This window comes from Micropterus salmoides, unplaced genomic scaffold (assembly GCF_014851395.1).
Source record: "Micropterus salmoides isolate LMB-PRFRI ecotype aquatic unplaced genomic scaffold, ASM1485139v1 Ms_hic_scaffold_15, whole genome shotgun sequence".
Lineage (NCBI taxonomy): Eukaryota > Metazoa > Chordata > Actinopteri > Centrarchiformes > Centrarchidae > Micropterus > Micropterus salmoides.
The window spans coordinates 21,400,600-21,421,540 of record NW_024040596.1 but is presented as its reverse complement, the minus strand read 5'-3'; the positions used below and the strand labels follow the sequence as shown (position 1 = coordinate 21,421,540).

The following is a 20,941-nucleotide window of genomic DNA, read 5'->3' as shown; positions in this document are numbered from 1 at the left end:
AATACTGAAGCTTTTCACAATATTCTAATTTTCTGAGATTTTGAATTTGGGGGTCTTATAAGCTGTAAGCCATAATCATTGAAATCATATCAAATAAAGGTTTGAAATATTTCACTTTGCATGTAATGAGTCTGTTAGTTTCACATTTAAGTTGAATAACAGAAATAAATGAACTTTTGCACAATATGCTAATTTTTCGAGGTTTCACCTGTATTTGACACTTTTGGCCCTCAATTGTGGCTGATAGGCCTGTAAGCACGGTCCTGAGGGGCCTGATTAACTCCTTGTGTCTCCTCTCTGTGCATTATGTATGGTATATACCTATTTTGGAAAGTACACAGTGGTAACTTAATGAACCACAAATTAATTAAGAAACATAGACTATGTAAGCCCAGTATCAGTGTCACAAACTAGATTTTAATGTTCAAGGGCTTCTAGATTTGATAACACATCAGAATCGACCTTAAAACTTTTAATTGCCAAGAAATACATTTACGTAAGAACTGAAGTACAAATTAGATACTTTACATGCATATTTCCTTTTCTGCTTTATTTTCTTCATTACTTCACTACATTTCAGAGGGAAATATTATACTGTTTACTTCCCTATATTTATCTGACTGACAGAGTTCCAGTAAGTGCATTAGTAGATTTTAGTTATAAAGTATATAATATAATATAAAGTATATAGTATAAAGTTATAAAGTTAGTAATAAAAAAATAATAAAAAAAGCAGTTAAGAATATAATGCCTTGCCAAAGACTCAAATACAATATATAATATATTGTAAGTAAATAAAACAGTTAGAATGAGTTGCTATTTTATAATAATATAACACAGACATTCTGCATAATGAGAATTATTAAGTAAGTATTGTTTACACATTTACACACTTATTAATTTAGGTGACACTTTTATCCAAAGTGACTTACAATTGCTATGTCAGAGGTCACACGCCTCTGGAGCAACAAGGTGTTAAGTGTGTTGCTCAGGGACACAATGGTGGATGGGTCACAGTGGGGAATTGAGTAAATGGCGCCCCCTGCTGTCAATTTCTTGCAATACGTTAAATCAGAAAATACCACGACAGCTCCCTTCTGAATTAACCACCACTGGCCTGGGTAATTAAAATACACCAGAGAGCTAGGTTAAAACATTTTAAACCAAACTAACAGCATTAAAGGTACAATACTGTGAGCAGTATTGTTGTTTATTGGTGCTGTATAAAATCAATACTTTGTAATAACTAATCGATTAGCTCACGTCTGGTGCGTCTGACGCGTCTCTTCCTGCAGATGTGTGCAGAGCGCTGAGGTATGCAGAAAACCCGACAGTTCGCTTTCTGTCTGTCACAACCGCCAGGGGCGGGACAAACGTGAGAGTGACGTGTTAGAATCACCAATCACACGAGGTAATTTCGGTTCGTCAGCGAATCAGGATGAGTTAGGCTGTCCGGCAACTTGACTATGAGAGCTGAGGGAAAAGAAGCAGGATATTCGTAGTAAATATTTGAGTTTGTATTAATTTGACAGCCTTTGGATTTAGAATCATACATCAATGAACATCAAGGAAGTATGAATCAATGTAAAGACGGTAAGTTTAGGAGCGGTCGCCGTCTTTGTCTGTACCAGTCGGTCAGTTTTAATCTTTGTTACATTTATTTTAACACAACACATGTCTAGTTCAGGGAATTATTAGTAACTTAGAAAAAGCCTGGCACCCTGCATCCCCGTCTCACTGGACATGGTGACCAGATATTCATATTATGGCAACCGCCTCTGTCTGTGGAGCTGCAGGGATATTGATTAAGTTTCCATAATTTTGGTTGCACAAACTGAAATATCTCCTGTTTTTTTTCTCTCCTTCTCAGACCAAACACGGAGCATACTGTATTTCCAGATGCAGACACACCTGAGCCCCGTATGAAGGTCTGAGGAGGAGATGATACCAGAGCCCACAGCTACGTCCAGGCAGAAGTAATAGTTTGCGTCCTTGCATGCTAATTTTCTTTTTCCAGTCATGTAATCTGAAATTTCATGTTTTTGACTTTCCAGTAAGAACTCTCACGATGAGGCAAACTCCTCTGCGGCTGTCAATCATTCAGAGGATGAGTCAGGGAATGAGAACAGACAAAAGAGGGTGGTAGGTATTTTTCTACTGATCATTTAGCATGCAATGTTTCCTCCATAAAAGTGTATTGGGAGAAGAGCAGAATGATGAAACAAGGAAAGTACAGGTAATGCATGATGCCTACTGCGTGATATTGTGTATTTTATTATAACAAAACTATTGACCTTTTTCACAGAAGACATTTGACACTGTCCTACCATACTGGGACACTTGAACAGAACAGAGCCATTGTTGTTTAACTCATTAGTAACACATGTACTTTTCCTACTTTGACAAGTCACAATGAAAAAAGCCTATTGCAGGGTTTGATTGGATTTTATAAGAACTGAAATGATTAGTTGATTGTCGATCAGTAAAACATTATTCAACAACTGTTTTGATAATCTAGTCAGTTGCTGCATTTATTCATCCTATTGTAAGTGATTGTAAATTGAATATTTTTGGGCTTTGGACCGTTTGACAGATAATTTACTATTTTACAGACAAGACAGAATATATTTAGGGGATTAGTCAATTCATGAGTATAATTATTAATTGCAGCCCCAGATATTTATCAATATTGTTAATGTTTCTCATTGATAAAGCTAAATCTTCCATTTAATTGTGTGTTGAAAGACGGCTCACTAAGCTCGTTAGTGCCCAGGTGGAGGAGTGTTCAGAAATTTGTATTTGGCCTGTTTAGGATGTGGCACACTGGTGTAAACTCAACCATATGTGAAGCTAAATTGTTACTAGCACTTATCTCTATTTACCCACAGAGACGAAGGAAAAGAGCACATAAGGGCTCTGAGAATGTCAAGCGCAAACGTGCCAAAGCGAGCCGCAGCAGTGCTGGCAGGGCAGGAGGCAGCCACTGTAAACGGAGGCAGGTGGAGGCCGTCACCCTGTTCGAGGTGGTCACCATGGGCAGGAGTGCCATGCAGGTGAGACTAACTAACCCTCAATTGTGATATATTTGCTTCTACTTCAGTGTCACTTATTTTATGTCATTTGTCAAAGTTTTTTTTCTTCTCGGAAGTAGTGTCAGAGACACAGAAAACAGTAGTTCACCTTTGATTAATGAAAGATCGATCATTCTGTTGGTAGGTTTACATGCACATTAATATTCAGCTAATGAGCAGTTGCATGCAAATAATACAACAAGAATGAGCCCAGCATCTGTATTGGCACAGAAAGGTGATATGTCCAGTAATGCTGCAATGTTTAGTCGATTAATCGATTAGTTGTCAACTATTAAATTAATCGCCAACTATTTTCATAATCAATTAATCGCTTTGAGTCCTTTATTTTTAAGATAAAATGTCCAACTTCTTTGATTTTAGCTTCTCAAGTGTGAATATTTTCTGGTTTCTTTACACCTCTGTCACAGTAAACTGAATATCTTTGGGTTGTGGACAAAACAAGACATTTGAGGATGTCACCTTGGGCTTAATACAATAATTGATGCTTTGATGTCTGAGCAGGTGGTGATTGATGATTGGATTGAGGCTTATATGATGGACAGGGACTCTTCTCTCCTCGATCTCATCAGCTTCTTCATCCAGTGCTCTGGGTGCAAAGGCAAGCAGGCACAACACACACACACACACACACACACACACACACACATACACACACACACACACACACACAAAATCAGTTCCCCTCAACATGTTCCCCTCCTTGTCTGCCCCAGGTGTGGTCACAGCAGAGATGTGTCAGAGCAAAGAGGACAGTGAGGTCATGAGTAAGATGGTCGAGGAGCTGGATGAGGTACGATGTCTTCTCAGTCTGTGTTTCTTCCCGTGTCATTCTGTGTTGCATCAGTTCCTATACTTTGAACTAAATTTGTATGTGTGACTGTGTGTTTTTCAGGTCACTGGTCTGCAGTATAAGAAGTTTCTGGCCTTCCCGTGGATCCTCACAGTCACGTGGCCCATGGATACAGTCAGTAGTACCTCTCTGTTTAACAGATTTGTCCGAACATTTACATCTTTCACCTTCCTGTATTAGAGTAATGTTTTTGCACCACAATTTATTTAATCAGGTTTAGAACAGTGATCAACATATCAGATCTTTTCATTACAGTTTTTTTCAATTGCTAACCTGTGTTGGTCAAAACTAAAGTCACACTGTCAAAACTCTTCACACAGTCAGCGAAACAGAAGTGTATGTGTATGTTCTTCTCATTGCTACCTTACCACCTGCAAAACACTATATATCTGCAGCACATTTTTCAGATGCTAACACACTGAGTCAAAATCTGTTAAAAGCACTTTCAAAAAAAAATATGCTATTCTTACAGTTTCTCTCCATCGCTTTGGTACATTTCTAGATTCATCCTTAACATTTGCAAAACTACTTGTATGTAAACTATAGCTGAGGTGTGGATGACAATGATTGAAAATGCACAAGGCTGCACTTTTTCTGTATGGCATAGATTGAAATTGATCTATGCCATACAGAAAAAGTGCAGCCTTGTGCAGTACAGAGTTAAACATTGTAGGGGTTGGATTGGGATAGGATTCACAGTTACACTTTTACTGTTTTGTTGACACCATGTCATTGTGATGCACAAAATAAAAAAAAGAGACTATTTTACAGCACTGCATAGCACAACGGAACATTTACAAAATAAGAAATGGAAACATGGAAACACCCCCTCAGGTTGATGTTCCTGTCTATTGGCCACAGATTCTTACAGTTTTTTTCCATTGCTTAAACACTATAATTAGGCTTTTGACCTAAATTTTGAAATTATAACATCATTTTTCAAAAAGCACACCCATTTACCTAAACTCTACACACAAATCCCTTCATTTCTCAATGCCTACATCATGTGGTCATTGAGAAAGAAAGAAGAAATGTGTTTAAGAAATAGAGAAAAACTGTATTCACAGCGCAACAGATATCTTCATCAATTTACTGTAGGACACATTTACAAAAAAAAGTCTAATAGACATATGTAGAAAAAATGCAGATTATGACATGTTCAACCATTTTGCAAGTATCGACTTACGCAATGAACTTATGTCTACAGCAGACAATTGTATATAATCATTTGCATAAATGTGCCAAAGCATGTGCAATTTCTCAGAAGACTGAGAAATTGCCTTTACATATCATGTGCACAAGTGACTAGATGATGTTGAACAAGTAGAATTTCAATTCTGATCTGAGAAAGTGACGGAGAACAACTGTATTCTCTGATGAAATACTGATTTATGTGAAAAAAATCAATAACATTTTGAAGATAAAAGTTCATTATATTTACATAATGCTTCCTGTTGTTTTGAGGTCAGTGTGTTATGAGTGACAATGTTTGCTTTCTGAGTGAGTATTGTTGCCAGTGTTTTGGTTGAATGACTTTATTTTGAGGTTTGAGTGACTTTTGAAGGTGAGATTAAGTGTTTGGCCGAGATGCATGTTGGTAATGCAGACTAGGTGAGGAGTTTTGAAAAAGTGGCTATATATATATATATAGAGAGAGAGAGAGAGAGAGAGAGAGAGAGGGAGAGAGAGAGAGATACACACTTAGGTTTTCTCAAAATAATTCACCTAATAGTGAGTAATAATTTCACATATTGGACAGTTTTGATTCATAATTATTTTGCGGATGTGTTGTGTCATAGCTGTCACACATCTTTAGCACAAAAGCATAGTATTGCATTCAGTGATAGGTTGCAAACTAGAAGTGATTTTGGATTCAGCACTGATGTTGCAATACCTTTTTATTTATTCAGGGTTGATTTGGGAAGCATGAATCCTGTTTTGCATTCAGTGATAGGTTGCAAACTAGAAGTGATTTTGGATTCAGCACTGATGTTGCAATACCTTTTTATTTATTCAGGGTTGATTTGGGAAGCATGAATCCTGTTTTGCAGGAACAACCCCTTTAACATACAGTCTGTGTCTCAGTCTCACTTTACTGAAGATCCTGAAATGAGGGCCTGAGCTTGTTGGAAAACTGTCTCTTTCAGGAAAACAGTATGTTGATGCACATACTTACATGTGACCCCCCCCACTGTAGGATAGTGTGGAGTATCCTCTGATACAATCTGGACCGTACGGCCGCTGGTTTCACTCAGAGTTCCAAGATTTTGTGTCGGTGCTGGTGGCTCAGTGTCAGCACAGCGTCATATTTGACAGTTACCTGATGAACACCCTCATCTCACTGCTCACCGAGCTGTCAAACTCCTATGTACGGGCTTTCAGACACACCTGCACGCTAGCAGGTAAGGAAGAGAAAATACACGCACAGAGATACATAAACGCCGGTGGTGGTACAAGTATTTAGATCCTTTACTCAAGCACAAGTACAAGTACAGGGTCTAAAAGTATTCAATTACAAGTAAAGGTCCTTCATTAAAGTGAAAGTAAAAAGTAGCATTTGCTAAATATACTTAAAGTATCAAAAGTAAAAGTAGGTTTTCTGCAAGAAAGGGCCCTTGTCGCTGATATTTTATTTATTAAGCTCATTTTAGCTACTTAATATAAAGTTAGCAAGTTTTGTCCAATGGTTCCCAACCTAGGGTTCAGGTCCCTCCAAGGTATCACAAGATAAATCTGAGAGGTCTTGAGATGATTAATGGGGGAGGAAAGAAGAAAAAAAACAAAGTTCTGATATATAATTTTTTTTTGGACTTAAAAGTGAAATATTTGATAATTTGAACATTATTTAAATGAAATTCATTAGAGAAGTTTAGAGAGGAAATGTCTCTATATATGGCAAGACACTTCTTTTATATGAGTAGTCACAAGCAAAAAAGGGTTTGAAAACCACTTGTTTAATATTTAAAAGTGTCTGTTTAAAGTTTATTGTATTTTATAAGCATATCAATTGTTTTGTATGTAAAATCTTAATCTGAAAAGTAACTAGTAACTAAAGCTGTCAGATAAACGTAGTGGAGTAAAAAGTACAATATTTCCCATAGAAATTTAGTGGAGTAGAAGTATTAAGTGTAAGTACCTCAAAATGGTACTTAAATGCAGTACTTGAATAAATGTGCTAGTTACATTCCACCACTGATCAATAAACGAATCTGTCCTTTTTGGTTGTGATGTGAACGTCCCTGATAAGCGGTGAAGCTGCTGAGCTCTCTGGTGGGCGTGGCTCTTAGCCTGAGCGTTGGAATTGAAAACAGCCAGAAACTGTTTGAGGTGCAGAAGACAAAGACGATGAGACAGAAAAGCACGCTTCAACTGGACAGAATACAGAAGAAGATCACAGAGGTAGGACCAGTGTCACTTTAGCTGTGTAGAGAGGAGGGACTTTATCTTTGCTCTATGTGAGTAAGTCATTTCTGACTCATAGTATGCCTTTTCACATGCTCTTCAAGCTGCAGGAGAAGAGGACGGAGATAGAGAGCATGATGGACGTCATCTTCAAAGGAGTTTTTCTGAAACGATATCGGTAAAGGTTTCTCTGGCATTGTTGATATGAGCATAGCTTTCAATGTGTGTTAAACAATCATCTAATTTAGTGTGGAGCTGATTTGGGGTGTGTGTCCATGCAGCGATGTGCTTCCAGAAATCCGCTCTATCTGCATGGAGGAGTTGGGTTTGTGGATGAAGCTCTACAGTTCTGTATTTCTCAATGATAGCTACCTCAAATACATTGGCTGGATGATGCACGACAAGGTAAACAACAGCAAACATGTAATGTATCATAGTGTGACATAACATAAAAAATATACTGTACATACAAACTGTCTCTGCACTGACCTGCACATCATCTTTCAGATACCAGATGTGCGTCTCAAGTGTGTGTTAGGTCTACAGGATTTGTATGGAGATCCTCTGCTACTCCCTAAACTGGACCTGTTCACCAGCCGCTTCAAGGTAAACGATTCTGCTTAACGCTGCATAAATGCTATATGGCCACTAGGGGGCAGAAAAACATAAAAATAAGTTGACAGGTTTACAGCCATCAAAAATCAACAGTTTATGCCCCATACAATCAGCAGACACAGAGCAACAGTTTGGAGTCGTGTTTCAGCTCCAATATTTACTGTCTCTTTTAGTTCTGTTTTGGTCTCCAACAATTCCTGAAAAAAATATCCAGCTCTTTAGCTACTAAATGAATCTTGAAGCGGATTTAATCAAAATTCTCATGGCAGTGTTTCAACACACACACACATTCTGAAAGCAATGTGACTGTGAAAGGGGTCGGCTTTATAGCGAGTTTAAGCTCATCTGTCTGGCCCAATACTTTACTGTTGTGGTTCACTCTCTCTGCTCTCATAGCGTCATTTTCAGTCACAGCATGCAGCAGTTTTCAGTGAATAAGCTCTAAAAACCCACTGTACACTACCTGCTTAGCACCAGACGTCAGACAGAAAGAGTCGGTGACTAGCTGGTGAAAAAAACAGATATTTCTCTCAGGAGCTGGTAGATACCAAACAGCTTAAAGAGAGTGAAAATTAGACCTATGTTCTGAAACACGACTCCCAATGAACGATAACGTCACTCTGTAACTGCTGGATGTGTAAATAAGCAACTGTTATGTTAAGTTTGCCATATCAAAGGTGATGATATATCAATGTTGTATTTACAAATTGTCCGAAGTGGCCAAAAATCAGTCTTTTGCAGCTGGAAATACGGTTGATGAGACAAAAATTTGCAGCCTGTAAAAACCTCAACAAAAACAGGCTAAAAAGCTCTGAGGAGAAGTCAGTGTTTTTCGGGCATTACAAATGAAACTACAAACAACCTTTTCACATTCCACAGAGTTGATTCAATGTTACGATCAAAAGTATGATTAATGCACAATTACACGGACATGTTTGTATAAATGTGTGCTCTCATGCATGATACTGTTCCAGGACCGGATGATCTCCATGACCCTGGATAAGGACAATGAAGTGGCAGTGCAGACCATGAAACTACTGCTCCTCATCTCCAAGTCAGTCAATATATTTTATAATGAATATATTAGATTCATTTTATAAATATTTTCCTACATCAAACTCTTTCTGACCCCTCAGAACATCCGACGATGTGCTCAGCCCGGAGGACTACAAGCAGCTCCTCCAGTTTGTTTTCTCTTCACAGCGCCCTCTTGCGGCCACTGCAGGGGAGCTTCTCTTCTCAAGGTACGTTGACCTGCATCACTTTAAAAAGAAACAAAAAAAACAAAACAAGCTGTTAATTAATGTTTGCCTGGGTATTTTTGGTCTCTGTCAGGCTTCTCAACACTGTAGCCCCTGCATCTGATACTCAGGACCAAATAAATGAGGAGGAGGCACATAAACAACAAACCCTTGCCATGCTGAAGGCTCTACTGCAGTTCTACCAGGAGTCTGAGGTGAAAATACACCTGCTGGTTCAATTCAAGGCTCTTTATAACCAGATCATGATGCTATGTGTCGTCTTCCATGACATAGGACTAACACGAGTCTCTGCATATGCTTTCAGCTGCACAAGCATGTGGTGTACCTAGTGGACAGTCTGTGGGATTGTGGTGGAGCCCTGCTGAAGGACTGGTCCACACTCACATCTATACTGCTGCAGGATCCTTCCCCACACAGTCCAGGTAACTGTGATGTGATATTTGTGGTGGAGTAGGCAGAAGTGATTTGAAGTATCCTTAAAATTCTTAGACCATCGAAGGATTAGTTTGAAAAATAACTTTGTTGTTTTGATGGAAATTTGAAAATGGATATCCAGAGGAATTTCTTTAGATCTGGTGCCGTTTTACAGAAACTTCATAACCGGCAGACCCTATCCTAACTGCTTTGTAACCATGGTCATAACGGTTAGGAACTGATTTAGGAAAAAGGCCATTACAGATTAACAGTTCCTAAGTCAATGTTCCTTTCCTAACTTTAGACAGGAAAAGTGTATTACAGAATTATCCAACTTCGGAAAATCTTAAATAAACTCTCCTATCTTTAGGAGAACTGTTAAGCTGTCCTAACTTTTACTTTTCCACCAGGTAGTGTTTGTTAACTCGTTTAATCGACATGGGTGCTCTTTTATTGCTTTTACAAAGATCAACAAAATGTCAACAGGTGGAACTTAATTGATTCTACCGATGTGTTTGATGACAAAACACTCGTTAGTGGAAAGGCTGTAGGCTAGTGTAACGCTAGATAATGTCTCATTATATAACATCATGTAAAGGCTTAATGTAACAAAATGATCCTAATTCAAGTCTTTGATAGAAAGAGATTGTTAAATTTCTCTTTGTATCACTTGTCAATGGACTTATTTTCTTTTTGACAGCATCAACGCTCCGCTGGATGCCTGATATGGGGCGGAGACTGTGTCCGCAATTTTAGCCCACTCTCTATCTTTAATCTCCCCAGATAAGTGTTACGTGAATTTGGTTTTCTTGGCGGACACCTCTAAGTCATCTGAGTTTAAGTCCAGTGATAGTTGTTGTTTCTGCTCCATTTTTCAGTTTGTTTCATTAAACCCCCCCAAAAAACAGCGATTAAAAGCCGTTTAGATCGGGAGATGAGAAAAGTGGCATCGGTTGCTAGGTAACAGACAAAAAAGTTGATAACCGATGTTGGATTGAGTATTTAGGATTTCCTAACCTGAGATAAGATAAGATGAAGTAAAATAAGATAGGATTCCTAAAGTTAGTTAGGATTTGCTTCTGTAATACCAAATTGAGAAAAATCTTATCTATCTTTGACTCTTCCTATCTTAACTTAAGATAGGAACTTCCTGTAAGACGGCCCCTGGTGCCTATTTAGGACTTAAGCATATTTGTGAATATTATTATGATGCCCTAGATGTGAAAAAGAACAGAGCACGCCACCATTTAATGAAAAATGAATTTGTTTACATTTTAAAAAAACATTTTAAACAAATCTAGCTTTTTAAAATTTAATTTAAAGCTGGGGTAGGCAATTTATTTCAGAAGCATTTTTTGTTGCATTTGTTGAAATTCTCTTTACATCTATCAATAGCAATCAATAAATCTAACAACTGACACAAAAATTAAAGAAATATGGTATGTGGCTGTCGCAAGACTTTAATTAGCACAGACCGAATGAAATGACTGGCTCGCTTACCCACCTGTATACCTACCTGTGCGCACGCTCCCCTTGCACTCATTATCCAAATGTTTTTTGGGGGAGTGGCTTTGGAAGGAAGCTCGAAGGGAGGGGGTGGGATTTTTTCAGTGGGATACTTATAAAATCGGAAAAGTCTCTTGCTAGTTTCTCCAAAGCTGCTGAACCTAGCTTTATTTGTTTACTAAAATATTTTTTTAATAGTGTCTGTAAAGGGTAACATTGGTATTTTTCGAACTGGATCCTATTTTCCCATATTTTTATGTCTATGAGACTAATTAGGACAACATTTGTTGAAATTAGTCCAGTATTGGGCAAGTGCTCTGCAGTTGGCAGCAGCGAGACAGGGCAATATGTCCTCTAAAGTGCTTGTTTTTGCCACTGTCAGGCTCAGATGGGTATTTTAAGTGTCTAACAACATTATGGAAAAGGATCTCTGTAGAGAGCATGTCACATGCATTAATTCTACAGCAGTCATTATTGTGTGTGTGTTTGTGTGTGTGTTTTTAGGTCTCACTCAGGCAGAACAAGCTGTGCTTGTGGAGATCCTGGTTGCGTCGGTGCGTCAGGCCTCAGAGGGACCAGTGCTGGCAGGAAGGAGCGGAGCAAAGAAGGTTAGTGGGAGATCCATCCCCAGCTGAGACATTTCTGGTGACACATGAATCTCTAATATTTTGCTAAACAAGTCTTAATGTTTCAGGTGATGAGTGCCAGGGAAAAGAAGATTCAGATTGATGACTGTACTAAGCTCACTGAACATCTCCTTGTGGTGATTCCTAAGTTACTGTCCAAGGTATTTATTCCACACATAATTGCCAATATATTAGTCAGTTTGATTCTGTATTAAAAACATTCAGATCTCTGTGCTGCAGAATTAGATTCTAGGCACAACAATTTGAAAATGTCTATTCTTTGATGATGTTGTTTGTGCAGTTTTCAAGTAGCGGCGACATTGCTGCCTCCCTGATGAAGATTCCTCAGTATTTCCTCCCTAAGTGTCCTGAAGCTGAAAACACGCAGGTCTGCATCTCAGCCTTCCATCTTACACAAACAATATTATGAGGAATTAAATGAAAATGAACAGTCCCTTCATCATTGATAATGTTTTCACTATTAACACTTTAGTGTTTGACCCAAGTAAATAATTCTTAATTTTAGATGTGTTAATAGTGAAATGAAGCTAATTTGAGCTAAAATCACAAAGTTGGACAGAGAAAGTATCCCAACTTTTCTAATTTGGGCAGTTTTTGTTGTTGTTTTGATTATTGATTCATCTACAAATTCTTTTCTCGTTTGATTATACATCATATAGTCCATAAAATTTCCAAAAACAATACCAAATGATGAAAATGTGACATCTTGAAGTTGTTTGTTTTGTTAAATCCAAAAAGCAAAACAAATAAGCAAAGACATAAAAACAGAGATTAGCAGCAAATAGTCTGAGTGGCTATAATCTGCATGTTTGGTATTTTTAATGAATAACTGATTTAAGAATATCAATCAATTGAAAACAAAACATCATAACATTAATTATTTATCTATACAAAATGTAGTGTATACTGTCTTTGTTTGCCTAAATTATTATTAGCTGTTGGGTAGAGCCACAAAATTTTAAAACTAGTCTTTGTTCTCATCCTCTTCCTCAGTCAGTATCCCGCCTGATGGAGGAGATGAGCGCTGTCCTTGAAATTCACTCAGACCCTGCTGTTGTGGAGGCTGCAGCTTGCACGTACCTCAGTCTGTGTGGGGAGGAGACGGCCTGGCGCCATATGGTCCGAGCTGCCAGAGACTCCTTGGTCCAGCTCTGGGTGGACCGACTGACAGCACTGCTGGGCGATTCACTCGTGGTAAGGGGTGCTGTTACACTGTTCTGTTACACTGTTCTGTAGTATTCAGTACTAGCATTTTGATGCATGAATGCAGGATTTAGACCTGTGGTTGTTTTATTTTCTCTTAGTTGTTTATTTGGGTAAGTGACAAATAGATGTGTCCAAGAAATTTAACACTCTTCACTGTGACATACATTTGAAAATGAGCCTAAATGCACAGCGCTAGTTTCCCAACCTAGAGGTCAGGTACCCCTAAAGGGTCCCAAGAAAAATTAGAGGGATCACCAGATACTTCTACTACACAAAACAGTGTTTCCCACAGGATTTTAAGAGACTATGGTGGGTGGGCCTTGGTGCATGCTCACCCGTTAGAAAATTTTGTACATTTTAAAGTTAAATACATTAATTTGGTGCAAAATTAAGAGGCTATCTAAGAAGAACTTTGTACGCTTGTAAACAATGTTGTGCTCTAATAAACTATTTAATCATAAACCCATTTTAGAGCTATAAATGGTGATGAAACAGCAACACAAGTCAACAAATGTATTTAATTTAGTTTTTCCAGAAACCCTAAATCAAAGAATAGAAAACAGAATAAGTAATTTCCCTAACATTTTATTGTTTTACTTTTAATGGACACATGTAATATGTTTTATACTTTCTGTGAATATAATCCAATTAATCTTATTTCCATCCTGTACAGACGCCTTATTTTGAAAACCGGACGTTGTCACATGTGTGTCCTCGCGCTAAATTCATCCAGTCCGACCTTTTTATATACAATCTATGAGTCCGACCCAGTTTGATAAATGTTGTATGTGGTTCTCGTATTGCGCAACAAGACTTCACAGCCTCTCTTCAGGTAGGACTCTCACACTGCAACACTTGTCTTTGTGAAGAGAGAAAATCACTGAAGCGGCCTGTCAGATCGTTCTGGGCCGCTTCACTTACCATAAAGGCTTGAATACGTGTGCACTCCAAATTTAGGCGCGGCTAGCTTAATGGCGGCTAGCGTGCGAGCTCACAGCAGCGCCCAAAAAACACAACTTTAACGTTAGAGGTCTGAAATGTTATTATGAGATGTGTAAAAATATTTTCGGTTCATTTGAAACTATGGCGGAGCAGATTATTATTATTATTATAATTATTAAATTAGAAAACACTGCAAAATAATGTTATATTTTAGATTTCTCTCTTTATTTGGGGTATGAAATACTACATACGTTCACTTCTTCAGACCTCTAAAAACATTTTTAAATTAAACAATCTGCGAAAAAAAAATCAATCCTTGGTTGAACCGCTCATAATGACGTTCACACTAAAGGCCAAATACAGTGATGATTGGTCACTAACGTTAGTAGACATTGCTTTGATCTAAGAGGTCATGAGAGAAAGAAGGTTGGGAACAGTTGCATGCAAAGAATGCAAAAATTCTTACTTCGCAAGGTGACTTATATCCTATTTCTCTGTGGTAGGGGGACAGTTTCTTTGCTGATGAGGAGAAAACTGCTGACATTTTAGCCACACTGAAGAAACTCAGAGCTTTCCACAAGTGAGATTTGAGAGCCATTCAAGATGAAGTTTGAGCCCACAATATTCTGCCAGCAATTTGTATTTATTGGCTGTACATACCTTTTTCTCTTCATGTTTTGTTAGCTGTCATGACCTCCTGCGGTGGAACCTGTTTGAGCTGTTGTCTCCTCTCCTGTCAGTGGAGAGCAGCCAGGGAGGAGCACCGCTGGAGGTACCAATACTGCCCTGATATTTTAGCTTCTTTAAAATCAAGGTTTTTTGGACTTATTTAAAAGCTCGGGCTCGTTCTCTCTTCATTTCTTTGTCTGAAGATCCTGCTGGAAGTGCTTCAGTGTCTGTGTTACTCCATGCTGTGGTCTCTCAACACAAGTAGTGAAACTCTAACCTCCAGAGTGAGTTACATCTGCTTTACTTTTCCCTCGCTAAGATGATGCTTTTAACGAGTACGAGTTAGGAATAGGACAATAAGAAATTTGAATGAAAAGCAGAATTGAAGATGTCCTGTCCATGTTCTTTCTCTATTATCTCTATCTAAATATAATTAAAACAAATACCATGTAAAACTGTGTCAGGTGAGCAAACATTAATCATTTGTTAATGTCTAGAAAAGAGATAATGTTGATGTTTTTACTATAGTTGTAAAAAAAAAAAAGTCACTTGTGTGATTGTATAAGCACCTCTATTAATTGCTGACCTAATGTAGTCTATCGGTTAATCAATAAAATAATCAGTAGATTAGGAAAACAATTAGTTGCAGCCCTTTCTTAATGGATAAAGAAAATATTAAATAGACAAAAAAACGGGTGACGCAGACGACACACTGTCAAATAAAGAGATGAGGAGATGAGTAATGAACAAGAGGATAATGTGTGTCGATGTGCAAAGTGCACCAACAGAGTTTTTATGGGGGATTGTACTTCTACAGCGGCTCATATTAAGGGCCATTATTTCTGAAGAATATCTGCACAATACTAGCCTCCATGTTCCCCTTTCAAAGCTTGTACATTACATTTACAGATTTACAGGCAGAATGCTGCTCTATTGTCACTTTACAGTGTGTGTGTGTGTGTTTTAGGATAAAGCTGTAGTCCAGAGACTCCAGCTGCGTCTCTTCTGTGAGAGGGGCCATAACTGTCTCTCCCACTCTGACCACAGTGTGCGGCAGCAGGTAAGACGGGAAGCATACACTGAGGTTTTGATCAATTAATGCCACCGTTTACTCTTCTAGCATTTCTGAAGTCCTCTCATTTTTCCATATTAGGCTTTTCTGGGTGTCTGTGACGTTCTGACGGCTCATTCCTACCAGCTACACGTGTGGGATCCCACCTCGTTTGGTCCACTGCTTTACACACCCAGTCCCAAACTGCAGAGGGCGCTGTGGACGTTTGTATGCATGCATGTCTTTGTTGGAGCAGACTGTGACAGCCAGAGCAGTGGTGAGACCTCAATTTATGTGAATCATTTTTTTCGTTTACTTAACCTATGTGCACATATGTTTTACTTTTTGTTCCTTCACTTGGCTGTTTAAACTTCACTTTGCAGAATGATGTTCGTGCAGAGTTTGATTAGAACTAGAAGATTGTTTTCACACTCATCTGCTGAAGGAGGAAGGTTTCTCTGTTGTCACTGTGCTAAATCTCAGTTTAACTCTTGGACATATGTGCAGGATTTTGTTATATCGCATGTCGCTAGGCTACACAAGTGTGATGTGGAAACTTAAAAACCTTCCGAGACTGGACTTTAAGTGAATCTTAAAAGTAGCAAGTTACTCCAGCTGTTAAATGTATCGGCATAAAAAGTTCAGTATTTTTCTCTGACATGCAGTGTAGAAGTATAAAGTAGCAGAAAGTGAAAATACTCAAGTACCTAAAAATTGTACGTCAGTAAACTACTTGAATAAATGTACTTAATTACTTTCCACCACTGCACTCTCACACAGCTCTCGTAGTGGTGTGTTTGACATCCATGTACCCAGGCAGTGTGTGGGACACCCAGGAGTAAACACATTGCAGTCCTAAACAGCAGATGGCACTCTCACTCTGTCGCAGCGCAGCATCTTTTCTCGGGCCTCTCGGTGCTCTGAGAGAGGCAATGATTCAGTGCAGCAGCTCCCCGTGGTAAAAACATGCAGATGTTAAATGCATGGCCACACATGGCTTAATAACTCACTGCAGAGCTGCTCGCTGACTGTAAATGGGGTCTGATTTCCAACCTGACCTGACAGTTGACCCTCAATTACAAAGGAAGCCCTGTTAATATCCTCAGACTGAAAGTGGCTTGACTAATTTGTATGAAAGGATGTTAAGACTTTGTTATGCAAAGAGATGCAGCTTGTAAATTGATGGCGGCAGTATGTTCCCGTCTGTTCTGAAACGGGCAAAACAAGATTGACATGTTTGAAATACACTTTATAAAGTCCTGCAGGTAAAGTTATTAATTAATTCATGACTGACTGTAACTAAAATATTTCATTATCTTTACAATAGCTTCTACTCTCAGAGCCATATTGCGTCCAAATATGGGATAGTCCAGAGACGTCAATAGCTGCCCTGGTGGGAATCTCTTAAATGTTCAACCAAATACAATACAGGATTATTGGTTTTTGAACATGTAATGAAAAGCTATTGTTTTATTGGATATGCCTGGTAATGGTTTTGTTATATAGACAGTGTTTTCTATTAGCTGCTGGATCAGAGATCACTCGGAGGGCAAAGGCACTGAGTTAAATCATAAAATCAGGGCAATCTCTTTCCGTGAGAAAATTCCATTAACTCTGGCTCACCTCGGAGCCTATTTTATTAGCCTTGTGAAAGATTGAAGCCACATGGTGTCACAACCATAACTCTAGTCTTATGTTATCTTTGATTTCCACCTGCTAAAGCCATTGTTCTGAAACTAAGTAAAGCACTCTTTCCCGCCTCTGCTTTGTTCTTTTCTTTCTGTTATATGATTTCTCATGATTAATCACTCTTCTTACTTCACCCCCTTCCCCTTCTCTCGTTCTCGACCACTTCACATCGCACAACCCCACGCTTCAACTCCATCTGGCTCCCTCAGTCAGTGAAAACTCTGAAGTGGAGAGGCTGGAGGACCTGCACAAACGTAGAAACCTGCTCGCTGCCTACTGCAAGCTGATAGTGCATGGGGTGCTGGAGATGAGCATGGCAGCTGAGGTCTTCATGTACTACATGAAGGTAAAGGTTAACTCCTTTAAAGGAATAGTTTGACATTTTGGGGACTATGCTTATTAGCTTTCCTGCCAAAAGTTAAATGAGAAGATTGATCATGACTGTAAGGTAAATATGAAGCTATAGCCAGCAGCTGGTTAGCTTAGCTTAGCACAAAGACTGGAAACAGAGGAAATGGCTAGCCTGGCTCTGTCCAAAGGTGACAAAATCAGCCTACCAGCACCTGTAAAGCTGTGTTGCGTCATTTGCGCAACACATTTGTGTTGGACACAAACAGCCAATAAACGGACTGTAGAGATAGTAGCTGTGAGCTATCTAGCAATGTGTGTGGGAGTGTCCAAATGCCTCTTTCTATTGACTGTCTATGCATTCATGCTGCCTCTCAAATTCACCTTGTGTTCTTTATGAACACACAATAAAGCTCATTGATTAACGTGTTGTGTCTCATTTGTTTAATACACTCAAAAGCTAAAATGTAAAGTATAGGCTGTGTTTGTATGAGGAGCAGTAGGAGTGCTGGACTAGTTATGGGTCAAGAGAAGATTCCAGGAAGTCACTGCGCCCGACAAAGAAATAGGCCGTCATAAAACTGGAACTTGGACAGTTTTGTATGGATTAAAATAAAATGTATTTATTAGTGAGCTTTAGAGGAGCTGGTAGAATTTCGTTACCTTTGGACAGAGCCAGGCTAGCTGTTTACACCCCTTTCTAGTCATTAATGCTAAGCTAAGCTACCTGACTGCTGGCTCATATTTGATGAACAGACATGAGAGTGGCGTCAGTCTCTTCCAATTCTCTGCAAGAAAGTAAATGAGCGTATTTTGTATTCCTTTAATGCTAGTATGTACTACATACTACCCATATTATTTCTCCCCCTTTGTCCCCAGTACTATAACAACTTTGGAGACATCATCAAGGAGACCATGTACAGGACCAGGCAGATAGATAAGATAGAGAGTGCTCGTACACTGGTGCTTTGTTTGCAGCAGGTATAGTTGCTCCATACATATCTTAAAAACTGGCATCTGCGAGCTGCATGATGCTGATGTGTTTTTCCTCCCCTTTCCTCAGCTTTTTGTTCGTCTCAAGCGAGAGCAGGAGAGCGGTGGTAGGGCTCAGCCAGGAGTCCAGACCTTCACCAGCATCAAAGAGTTGGCCAGGCGGTTCGCCCTCACCTTCGGGGACCTTGTCAAGTTTCGTGAGTGCGTCGTCATGATCCACAGGTCAGCGCAGGCTCTTGTTTCTCATTACGTGGGAGTCGTTTTTTGTGGGTTTTTGTACCTAAAGTCTGCGTGTGTTGTGTTTTAAAATGTGCAGAAATGGCATAGAGTTTGTGTTCCAAGAGTTTAGTCAGACCCCAGAAACACCTACTCCATTGTACCTCTCCTACCTGACCATCCTCAGTGAGTTCTCCAGTAAACTGCTCAAACCAGACAAGAAAACAGTGTAAGTGGTGCACACAGTGTACAAGGTTACAAACAGGCTTTTAAATGTCCTTACCTTGAAACAAAGTGTTCTTGTACGTGCAGGTTCTCATACCTGCAAAAGCACACTGTAGAGCACATAATTGACCTCAGGCAGGAGTGCTGGCAGCCGCTTATCTACTATCGTGCTTCCCTCTTGGCTGTTGCTGAAGGAGAGGACGCCGTGTCCTATGTTAGCTCTGACAGGAAGCCCTACCTGCCCAATCGCTTGCCTTTCTCCAAACAAAAACTGGATGGTATAACACTAAACACCAAAATCAAGCACATACCTTTCATTTCCTTATTGTCACCAAGCACCAGCTGCATCGCGTGTTTTCTTTTTCAGGAAGCAAGCCCCCTTGCCTGTTCAGCCCCACTGACTCCAAAGTTGGTAAAGTTCACAGGTCCAGCTTCAGTCCAAGGTGAGGCTCAGGAATCCTTTCTCACGTTCAGATTCATATTCATTTTAAAAGACAGATATACAGCAAATCTTCACCTCGTCCATATTAAAAACACACCTCAACTCCTCAGCCAACAGGAAAAATCAAATGATGTGGATCCTTTTGCTGTCCCTGTGGAACATCCTGTAACAAGATTGAACTTCGAGGGATCTGTCCTCAGCACGGGCAACGAGGCGGATGATGACACTGTGGACGTTGAACTTTAAACGTGAGGGAGCTGTGGAGAATTGGTGCTTCTGTCCAGACGCCACGACCTCACTGGCCATCACAAACGTTCCTTTTTTTTTGTGTCTTTCTCTGTTCTGATGTGCAGACATCCAAGCGTCCAGGTGTGTTGAAAATGCAGCATACTATGTTTAATATGAGGACATAGTTTTAAAGAATAAGTTAGTGATATTCAAAATTTTTCTTACTGTCAATAAATCCTATGGAAAGACTAAAACCAACAAGAATTTGTCCAACTAGTTACCCTTTTACCTGTGTATCCAAGGCCTTGTTACGTCCCGGTGGCATCCAGGGGATGTGGGACTAACAGCTAATTTGAATTCCTGGGGTGGAAAGTCAAGCAGGTGACACAATACGGCACAGCACACACGATGCCAACATGATCCGACACTCCTCTCCTCCAACCTCGAGGGCTCCTTATACCTGCAGCTGATTAGCGACAACCAGCTGCGGGTGCGAGAATGCCATAACCCAGAAAGGATTACAAACACAACAATGTGATGACATTTTCCTACAGTACAAAAACACATGGGCACTTTAGTTTACTGTGACTCCATCCCATATTCACTGTCATGCTGCTGTAAATACTGACTAGCTCACCAAATGTGTATTAATTTGCAGCTGAAAACCCCAACCAGCTGTTTTATTAAATTACTGACTTATTAAAAAACATTATATATTTGGGATCAGGTAATAAAGATTTAACTTTTTCAGTAGAAACCAACAGGCTTGGGGCCACATACAGGGCATGGAAGTATTGGAATGGAAGGAGATGTCTTTTCATGTGATTTGTTAACAGTGAGAAAGAAAGAATAACACAATCTTATTCTTCAAATATTATCAGACTAACGTCAAGAGTATTTTATGCAGACCACTTTCATTTGAGGGCCAAGTGTGAGGTCCAAAATTTGTCTAATTATGTCACTACATTAAGAATTCTGCTTTATTGTCCTGCCTATTATTGCTCCTTATAGGAAATGGTTAGGTTAGAGTACATACTATTATTGTAAAATAAGCTAAATAAAAACAATGGTACAAAGGTGTAGTATTGCTGAACGTTTTCATTAATACCTTTACACCATGTTCCACTTAAATCCCATGAAGACA

General features: G+C 39.2%; 1 protein-coding gene across 2 annotated transcripts; it reads left to right on the top strand.

Annotated features, from left to right (window-relative positions):
- Window positions 1-1,435: 1,435 nt before the first annotated feature.
- On the top strand, window positions 1,436-20,879 carry si:ch211-269e2.1 (cohesin subunit SA-2). 2 transcript variants are annotated; one of them, XM_038721016.1, is made up of 32 exons: window positions 1,436-1,593; window positions 1,871-1,976; window positions 2,055-2,142; window positions 2,889-3,053; window positions 3,594-3,690; window positions 3,806-3,882; window positions 3,985-4,056; window positions 6,140-6,344; window positions 7,190-7,341; window positions 7,449-7,522; window positions 7,626-7,749; window positions 7,852-7,950; window positions 8,934-9,013; window positions 9,096-9,203; window positions 9,295-9,415; window positions 9,526-9,643; window positions 11,646-11,749; window positions 11,836-11,928; window positions 12,069-12,155; window positions 12,782-12,982; window positions 14,440-14,516; window positions 14,621-14,708; window positions 14,809-14,889; window positions 15,573-15,665; window positions 15,759-15,933; window positions 17,555-17,691; window positions 18,573-18,674; window positions 18,757-18,908; window positions 19,003-19,131; window positions 19,215-19,405; window positions 19,495-19,570; window positions 19,680-20,879. In XM_038721016.1, exons 2-32 carry the CDS (start codon window positions 1,942-1,944, stop codon window positions 19,813-19,815), a joined length of 3,537 nt encoding a protein of 1,178 aa, XP_038576944.1. In that variant the 5' UTR covers window positions 1,436-1,593; window positions 1,871-1,941; the 3' UTR covers window positions 19,816-20,879. The 2 variants fall into 2 exon arrangements, with proteins under 2 accessions (XP_038576944.1, XP_038576945.1); XM_038721017.1 differs by lacking the exons at window positions 14,440-14,516; window positions 14,621-14,708; window positions 14,809-14,889.
- Window positions 20,880-20,941: the final 62 nt, after the last annotated feature.